Source organism: Leptopilina boulardi, unplaced genomic scaffold, assembly GCF_019393585.1.
Source record: "Leptopilina boulardi isolate dan_hultmark-lab unplaced genomic scaffold, ZJU_Lbou_2.1 LbouV2_285, whole genome shotgun sequence".
NCBI lineage: Eukaryota > Metazoa > Arthropoda > Insecta > Hymenoptera > Figitidae > Leptopilina > Leptopilina boulardi.
The window spans coordinates 567122-576753 of record NW_026137846.1 but is presented as its reverse complement, the minus strand read 5'-3'; the positions used below and the strand labels follow the sequence as shown (position 1 = coordinate 576753).

Genomic DNA, 9632 nt, shown 5'->3' with positions numbered 1-9632 from the left:
TTACTCAAATGTATAGGTACTCTAATGTTCCTATTATTATATTATTTTTGTATGTTTATTTCAATGTTAATACTTTTTTCACGAGGAAGCAAATTTTTTTGCTGATCGTAAAGAGGAAGCAAAATGTTCATGTAATGAACATCTGAATTTACAACTTGTGTAGTTTATTATATTTAATTTTTAACATAATACCACACGAAACTGTGGTAGGAACAACATATTAACATCCAATTAACATAGGAAATAGGACATAAGTTTTTATCTAGGAAACTTTTAATTTTGGAAAGATTTTAAATAGAAATTTTTGTACAATTTCATGAAGGAAATTAACATAGGAAATAGGATATAATTTTTTATGTAGGAAATTTATTAAATATAGGTAGGTTATCAGCTTGAAATTTTTATCAGATTTCATTTAGGAAATTGATATAGGAAATAGGACGTAAATTTTTATATACGAAATTTATTATTTTAGGTGGGTTTTCAATTGGAAATTTTTTATCAGATTTCATGAAGGAAATTAACATAGGATATAGGACGTAAGTTTTTATAGTTTTTATAGTTTATTTTTATCAGATTTCATGCAGAAAACTTATACAGGAAATAGTACGTAAGTTTTTATGTAGGAAGCTTTTAAATTTAGAAGGACTTTTAATAGGAATTTTTGTAAGATTTCATGTAGGAAATTAACATAGGAAATAGGACAGAAGTTTTTATCTAGAAAACTTTTAAATTTGAAAGGACTTTTAATAGAAATTTTTGTACAATTTCATGTAGGAAATTAACATAGTTAACATTAGTTAGGACATTAATATTTATGGAGGAAACTTTTTATTTTGGATGGACTTTTAATATGAATTATTGTACATTTTCAAGTAGGAAATTGATATAGGAAATAGGACATAAGTTTTATGTAGGATATTTTTAAATTTTTAAGAATTTTTAATAGGAATTTTTGTAATATTTTATGCAGGAAATTGATATAGGAAATAGGACGTAAGTTCTTATATAAGAAATTTATTAATTTTATGTAGGTTTTTAACTCCAAATGTTTAGCAGATTTCTTGTTGGAAATTGACATAGGAAATAGGACATTAGTTTTTATATTGAAAATTTGATAATTTTAGGTAGGATTTCAACTGGAAATTTTTATCAGATTTCATGTAGGAAATTACCCAGATAACAAAATGTTTGCTTTGTGCTAGCAATATTACTCGGATGCGTGCCGTTTTATTCTCAATGCGTGCGTTCAGAATATCACACAGATGCGTCATCATATGTGACGCATTACTGTCGCATTTCGTTATTAACACTTGTGTGATGGTAAAATGCGAATCATAAGATATTCAATTAAAATCAAAATGCGCGCACTATGCTAGTGAAATAGACCACTGACGAGCCGATCGATCTGCATTGTGTATTCAAATGAATCGCACAATGATTGTATATGAAGGAAATGCACCACCTTTATTTTGTCTATTTTTTGAAATGATTACAGGAAATTATATTATTTTTTGTATTACTTGGGCGTTAAAACACAAACAGGGTGCTCAGAATTACAAATTATTAATTTTTGACCAAAGCAGAAACCTTAGTAAAAATTAATGTCTATAAAAATGTAAAAATTTAAAATTGAACTTTTTTCACAATTTTTAATATTTTTTGTCGTCAATTTTTTACACTTTTTTAATAATTCTTCGGAATCTTTCGCATGGATTTCAAAAAATTCAATTCTTTCAAAAAATAAAGATTCTAAATTGGTCAAAAATTGAAATTTTTCTTCGTTAAACTCCTGTATGTTTTTAGAACCCAAATAATGCAAAGAAAAAATATATCTTCCTGTGATCATTAAAATTTAACGGGCTTCTTTAACAGCACACGATATTTAAGGATATACTGAATATCCGGATGCTGTTAAGGTCAAAATAAAGGTAGTGCTTCCCCTTAAGTGATTCATTCACCCAAGAAAATGATTTTTTTAAGTTTCTCCTTTTATTGCAATTGTTTAATTGAGGGAAATTGAAGGGTAGAATGACAAATGGGGTCAAGCGCCAATTTTTCAAAATTGAGGTTTTTTCATTAAAAAATCAAGTAAATTCTTGTACACATTTTTGTAATAGTAATAGTTCTGATGACAATAATTGTTAATATTTAAATTTAAAAATTAGAGTATTGCTCAATTTTCAAACCAGAATACTTAATTCTCAATTTTCTTGAAAATAAATAACTTCTTTGAAGCAATCTTTTTTTATTCAATTCGTCGAATCAATAGAAAGAAACTAATTTCCCACATTTTCTTTAAATTGTATATTTTTTCACAATTAATGCTTAAAGAAAATGTGCGCAGTTGATATAACCTCAAAGCACCAGAGTTTTTTTTTACTTTTCTCATTAATATGTAGGTATATTTTAACAAATTGTTGTTTATTTATTAAAACATACTAATATCTCGAAACGGTTTTCTCAGTTTTTTTAAATGACCTGCAGAATTTTTAAATATGTTTTTTTTATTTCCTGTAAAAAAAGTGAATTGGCGCTTGACCCCTTTTGTCATTCTACCCTTCAATTATTCTTTTGATATTAAAAAAATCTTGGCTTCAATTGAAAAATATTTTTATTTTACCAAATTGAACTAACTGAAAAAAATTTTCAGGTGGAAATTCATGTAGTGATTAAAACTATGCGGGCACAAATTTAAATGAAAATTTGTTCATCTTTTAAACTTTCAGGGATATTAAAAAATAGTTATCAAATTTAATTTTGAGACTCCAAAAGGGTGTAAGTCCTGATTATCCACGTTATCAAAAAGGTTCTTAAATACATTTGATGCTTATTTAGATTGTAAAAAATTCCTGACGGATTCCATCTAGATCGCTTCAAATCTCGACGTGGATTTCCACGTGATAAAACCTAGGCAAATATTTTCGCGATAAATTTCATTAATTTAAAGAGGAGTATTTATATGTAAAAAAAATTTGTAATTTTTATTCATAGTTTTGATTATAAAATTCTATATAATATAAATTATTATAATTATATATTTTTATAAAATTTAAAAAGAAAAGAACACTAATAAACCGAAAAAACGATACTGAAATCACAATGTTTTTGTTATAATTTTTGTTTTACAAAAATTTCTTTTCCAATCATTAAGGTAGTATCCCACTGTGACGCACGAAATTTCGATGCATTATTTACAAATTTTTTTAAGCGGGTAAATAAATGGCGATCGTTACTAAATTTGGATATGTTTTTATTGGCGCCTTAAACTATATAAAAAACTTTTGTTTACAACAATTTACCTTAATGTGTTACTAATTTTTAACGTCGAAGTAGACTCCTCGGAAAAAAACAAAAAATTTTTGGTACACTCCAGGGCCTTTCGCAGTCACCTGAAATGAAAAAATTAAAGATATTATTGTTCTACAGGCATAAATAAATAAATAAACTTTATTCTAAATTGAACTCATCAGCTCCATAAACTTCTTTATCGTCATCGCTACCATCATCTTCATCATCACCATCCTCATTATCATCCTCATTATCATTGGCATTATCTTCATCTTCTTCACCTTCGTCTAAATTGCTGGCTTCCAATTCTAATATTGCTCTTTCTAATTCGTCGGCTGTAGACGGTAGGTTTTTTTTAATATTGCTTCGATAGCGCTGTTTTGTGTGCCGCAGTACTTCGAACATGTGGGACTTATAATCTTCCTTATTTAAAGGTCCTTTTAAATTCATGCACTGTTTAGCAGATTCTGAAAAATGATTATGTACTTTTAAGATACATTTTTAATCAAATCAATAACTGACATTAAATTTTCATGAAATATTATTGAATTTATAACAATCGTAATTATTTATAGCTAAAAATTAATTAGTAATACATACGATATAAAACATTCGCAAGTCTCGTGTTGCCAAAATTCATGGTGTCCTTTTTCCCATTCCATGTAAAATTACAAACAAGTTTATCTGTCAGTGTTTGACGCAACGCATTAGACAAAAAACTTCTCAGAGAAGTTCCTCCGTTATTAAGTAAATGATTATACTAAAAATAAAATTATTAAGAATACTAATTTATCAAACAGTTATTTTATTGAATAATATTGAAAGGTAAAACATGTGTCTTACGAGTTTCGTACGAGTCTCTTTCCCCTCTTCAGATTCAAAAAAATTAAATTCTGAAAACTCGTTTAAAGGGTAACCTGTGAGTGGTGATAAGAACGTTTCCGATAATTTCTCCTTTTCCACATTGTTTATTCTATTTAATTCTTGGAAAATCATGTATTGTTGTTGTAAAATCTGTTGATTTTGTGCTTCCAAGGAACTAATAAAATGCAAAAATAATATGTTTATTTATTACTAGAGGTGTGTAAAAAGCTCGAATGGCCGAGCTCGAGCTCGGCTCGATGTGTCGTGTACTCGGTTTTTCGAGCACTCGAGTGAATTCGAGTACTCGAACATAGTCCATATTAAGGCAACATTGCCTAAACATAGCCGGGCAATATTGACACAATATTGAGATCATATGTTGTGCTATTTGGATATACATGTATATTTTACACCCTTTATGAATTAGAAATTAATGAAAAATTGAAATTTACACGGGGGTTCGAATATTTCGAGTACTCGAAAATGTTCGAGCTTTTTACACAGCTCGGCTCGAAAAATAAAAAGCTCGACCGAGCTTCGAGCTTTTTGCACACTTCTATTTATTACGCATGCTAAAATATTTTTAAAAATAGCATTATAAAAACATAAAATTATAACATTATAAAACTTAAAAGTGATTAAGTATACTAATGATGCAAAATACATTTAAATTAGCAATGTACCCAGTAAAAAAAATAATTGGGAGTGAGGAAAAATAATTGGGAGTTAGCTTACTTTGTATTCGGTTTGGCGTCTAAACCGTGTAGGGACGTTACGGACAATTATTTTTTCTTACCCTGAATTCTTTTTATCTGGATTGTTTGAATTGATGTTTGTTGATCAAAATTTGCAATACAAATGAATAGAATGCATGTTCCAAAGTGTCAAAATGCCGATTTGGAATAAGAAATGTGAAATTTTATGAAAACGACAAAATGTGAAATATGACAGATTTATCGACAATTTTACCATGTGAGTAGTGTTCATATGATAAATTTACCATACGAGCATTTCTTATTCCAAATCGGCATTTTGACATTTTGGAACATGCATTCTATTCATTTGTATTGCAAATTTTGATCAACAAACATCAATTCAAACAATCCAGATAAAAAGAATTCAGGGTAAGAAAAAATAATTGTCCGTAACGTCCCTACACGGTTTAGACGCCAAACCGAATACAAAGTAAGCTAACTCCCAATTATTTTTTTTTTACTGGGTACTTAATTTTTTAGCAACAGTTGTAAAAGCAACTATGAAATTGTTTTATGTGTGTATATGTATTATGAATATTATAAATAATGTTTCATGTACTCAAGTCTTTGTAGCATCAACAGGAGCATGTTGTAACATCCTTCTACAGTGGTAGACTCTACAGGCACTTTTCTAAAAACATTATCAACATATTAATAATACACATTTACATTTTCACTGTTTTTAAAGTCAATAACCGACTTCTGGCTGCTAAATCACTAAAATATCACTGAAAATCAGTAAAATTTCACTGATTGGGTAGCCAGAAGTTGGTTACTGATTTCAAAAGAGTGAAATTTTCACTGATTCAGATTAAGAGAGCTAGGAATAATTGTTTTATTATGTTGGATTTATTAACTTTTTAATTTGTATAAGTAGGGTAAACCAGACAGTATTCGGCCACTTTAAAATTTTAAATAGTTAGAATACTATGAGATATAAACAATTTGTTTGTTTCTATACATTCGTAGTATCATTATGAACAAGTCTATGCTTTTGTAAGTGTAAAAAAATTATTTTTTGAAGTTTTTTAAAGGTGGCCGACTACTGTATGGTTTACCCTAATTTATATTAATAAAATGAGACACAAATAAAAAAATGATTGTTTGTTTATATACATATTATGTTTGCCTCAAAATTTCGACAACTCATTATGCCTTTACTGTAGATTACAATATGGGAACCTGAATAGGATCTTTTATAAACTTCTTATAAGACACGTCATATGAGAGTTCATATAGAACTCTATAAGAGATCCAATATAAAAATTGGTAAAAATTATATTTATATAAAACATTGTATTTAAATTTTGAACAATTTCGAATTTTCAACTTTTTTTATTTCTCAATTATTTTTGTTTATAAAGATAAATATTTTTGTATTCAAAATTTTATAAGTTATTGAGTGTCCCTGACCGTTTTATATGTATAAAAAAAATTGTTTTTCAAAATATTTAAATACATTCATTTATTCATTCATTTAAAATCAATTATTGTCAAATATTCAATTTTAAAGAAAGTTTTAATCAGTATTTAAATTTCAAAAATTTGTGAAATTAAATTTTTAGTTGTTCGTTATTTAAACTTTTATAGATGACATATATGTGGTTCAATTAAAAATTATATCTGAAATTCATTGAAAAGTGCAAAAAATCATTCATTACTTAAAAGATAAACAAATAAATTGTCAGAATATTGTGATATTAATAATGAATGGGCAATGTATAGAGAAAAGTCTGACATTTCATTTCGCACAAGGATTTAAAAAAAGAAATACTCACTCTATAGTTTCGTTCGTAGTTTTGAATAAAGTTCTTTTACGTGGTTCATCTAGAGGTTTTTGTAATTAGTCTATAAACTCGTTTGCAGAAAACACTTGGACAGTATTATTAGACAGCGAAGGCTCTTCAAATTGCGTTGATGAAATTTGCTCTTTAAGCATGACTTCATTTAGTTGTTGGCCATTGGTCAAAAGAGCAAGATTTACAGGAGTTTTCCTAAAAAATGTCAAATTATTATTTTTTAAAGATTGTCGGTCTAAATAAAGATTTGAGAAATACTCTTCAAGGTATTGTACAGACATAAATTTTTTTAAACAAATGGTTTGAAATTTTTGGTAGCGTGAAAAACAATTTTTGATGCTGAGCGTCGACGTCAACTTCAAGCAATAAAAATAATAAAAAATATATCACTCAGTTGTACTTTAAACAATAAGAAAGAAAATATCGATCACTTCGAATTCAAAATAAAACTATTTTTTATTTTACTTTTCAGCAGCACTGCTGCCCTCTTTAGAAACTAGAAATTTATTTATAATAAAAATATTTTTGTGAACAAAATTATCCTTTCACAAACGAACATTAAAGAAGAAGACAAAAAAAGGAAAAAAAATATATAAAAATATACCATTAAAATAATAATAATATAAATTTAAAATTTAATATAATAATAACGATATAACATCAACGTCCGCTTAATTACAATTAGAAACTAAGTACAGTACAGAAATTTGAATTTAATGCAAGCTAGATTAATGAACGAAAACAATATCATTAGCACCTATTAATTAACATTAAGTTTTTGCAATATGTAAAATCTCAATCTAAAATATATGCACTACTTACACTGATGTCCCAAGAGAAGTATGACTTGAAACTTCATTAAATGCTTCAGATGATTTAAATAAATCTAGAATTGTTATATTTGGAGGCGCTAACACCACTTGATTTGAAGGCTCCCCAAAATGTGTTGGTAAAATTTGCTCTTCAACTAATACTTTCTTTTGTTGAAGGTTATTGTTTACAACAGAATTAGTTTTTATAGTTGGTCCCCTAAAAAATTTATCAAAATATTGATTTTTTTCTTACGACATGTGATTGTATTATTTTTTTTCCTAATTATAGATATAGATATAGATATAGATATAGATATAGATATAGAAGGTGACATTTTTCCTGCAACTAATTTTGCTTTTGAATGTTGATCAATAGGTTTGATAGTAGTTTTTGTAATCTTTTTCCTGTAAATGTAAAGAAACTTTTAAACATATTTTATAATATAATTAACTTTAGAAAAGAGTGAAGTTTTTTATTTATAACGAAAAATATGTACCAATTCCTGGCGGGAAATTCAAATTAAGTAATTATTATGTACTCATCAAATATCACAAATAAAAGTATTTAACAATTTATTATAAATATTGTAAAATATTATAGAATAAATATCAGCAATTAATAAAATAATAATTTATAATAATAAAAATTTATTTTATTTGAATTTCCCGCCAGGAATTGGTACATATTTTTCGTTATAAATAAAAAACTTCACTCTTTTCTAAAGTGAGTTATATTATAAAATATGTTTAAAAGTTTCTAAATTAATTTTATGCACAAATAAACACGATTAAATAAACTTTAATAAGTGAGAAGTAAATTTTTGTGTGTTATCCCATGAATTTTCATTGAAATGTTCCCACTACACAGCCAGCGCCACCGGTGGCAACGGTCAAATCTGGTCTGAGTTTCAACTCAAGAGTGTCACCGGGGTGGTAAAAATGATAAACGGTATTGGGACTGCGAAAAAGTAAGGAGGAAAGAATGTAAGGAGCGGGCAATCACCCAGCACACTGAAACGGGAATAATTGTTTTGAAGGGTCCAACAGGCGAAAAAAAGTCTGAACATTCACATGCGCCAAATCAAGAAAATTTGAAGGCGGAAATTGTTAAGGTTAATTTGAAGCGAAGGGCAGAAGAGCAGCCAGAATGCCCACCAGCTCAGGTATTGTAATTTCATTACTTTAGTCTTTATTATTACTACTACTACTGTAATTATTGTTCGTTTTCATTTTCATTAATATTATTTATTGTACTGAATTGCCTCTATTTTTTAAACCAGATCTTGCGCGATAATCTTGGGAATTTGAGTGCTGCAATTTTGGCAAAACTTCCTGAACGCGAAAATTTAAAAAAGAGTATGAGGAGAGAAAGAAGGCGTCAATTACCTCCGAATCCAAAAACTTTGGAAGATGTCATCGAACTTCCTGAATTTTACCGCAAAACATTATCGAACGAACGCTTTCTTATTTACGATTCTCGAGAAGATGAAACCTTTGGCGATGGTCGCGTTTTAGTGAAAAAATGGATTGCACTTCAACAACGCTTCACGTCAATTGCGGAAAAATATGAAACACACAAGGAAAATAATGAAAGACTAAAATATTTAGAAAACTTTGCACACAACATTCAATTATCCTAATTTTTTGGCTCAGACTTGTAATTTCTATTCACCACTAAGGCTGCAGTCCCATGGCAGCGTTTTGCGTTGCGTTTTGTCACTAGACCATGAGTGTAAAAGAGATGCAGATATATGTTTGCTATGTTTACACTCAGGGTCTAGTGACAAAACGCAACGCAAAACGCTGCCATGGGACTACAGCCTAATTCTCGGAAACTTTTAAATTTGGAAGGATTTTTAATAGAAATTTCTGTACAATTTCATGTAGAAAATTAACATGGGAAATAGGACATAAGTTTTTATCTAGGAAACTTTTAAATTTTGAAGGACTTTTAATATGAATTTTTGTAAGATTTCATGCAGAAAATTGATATAGGAAATAGGACGTAAGTTTTTATGTAGGAAACTTTTAAATTTAGAAGAATTTTTAATAGGAATTTTTGTAAGATTTCATGTAGGAAATTAATATAGGAAATAGGACGTAAGTTTTTA

General features: G+C 28.0%; 2 protein-coding genes across 3 annotated transcripts; one reads left to right on the top strand and one right to left on the bottom strand.

Moving 5' to 3' along the window:
• Window positions 1-1912: 1912 nt before the first annotated feature.
• LOC127282171 (uncharacterized) lies at window positions 1913-7920 on the bottom strand. 2 transcript variants are annotated; one of them, XM_051306286.1, is made up of 6 exons: window positions 7532-7920; window positions 6689-6904; window positions 5470-5541; window positions 4135-4330; window positions 3892-4051; window positions 2935-3758 (listed from the first exon to the last, which is right to left on the bottom strand). In XM_051306286.1, the coding sequence occupies exons 3-6, from the start codon at window positions 5496-5498 to the stop codon at window positions 3451-3453; spliced, it is 693 nt and encodes a 230-aa protein (XP_051162243.1). In that variant the 5' UTR covers window positions 5499-5541; window positions 6689-6904; window positions 7532-7920; the 3' UTR covers window positions 2935-3450. The 2 variants fall into 2 exon arrangements, 1 of the variants encoding a protein (XP_051162243.1); XR_007843157.1 differs by lacking the exons at window positions 5470-5541; window positions 6689-6904; window positions 7532-7920 and adding an exon at window positions 1913-2910 and having other exon boundaries at window positions 3303-3758; window positions 4135-4841.
• LOC127282157 (uncharacterized) lies at window positions 6912-9422 on the top strand. Its single transcript, XM_051306255.1, has 3 exons — window positions 6912-6975; window positions 8440-8684; window positions 8802-9422. The coding sequence occupies exons 1-3, from the start codon at window positions 6912-6914 to the stop codon at window positions 9159-9161; spliced, it is 669 nt and encodes a 222-aa protein (XP_051162212.1). The 3' UTR covers window positions 9162-9422.
• Window positions 9423-9632: the final 210 nt, after the last annotated feature.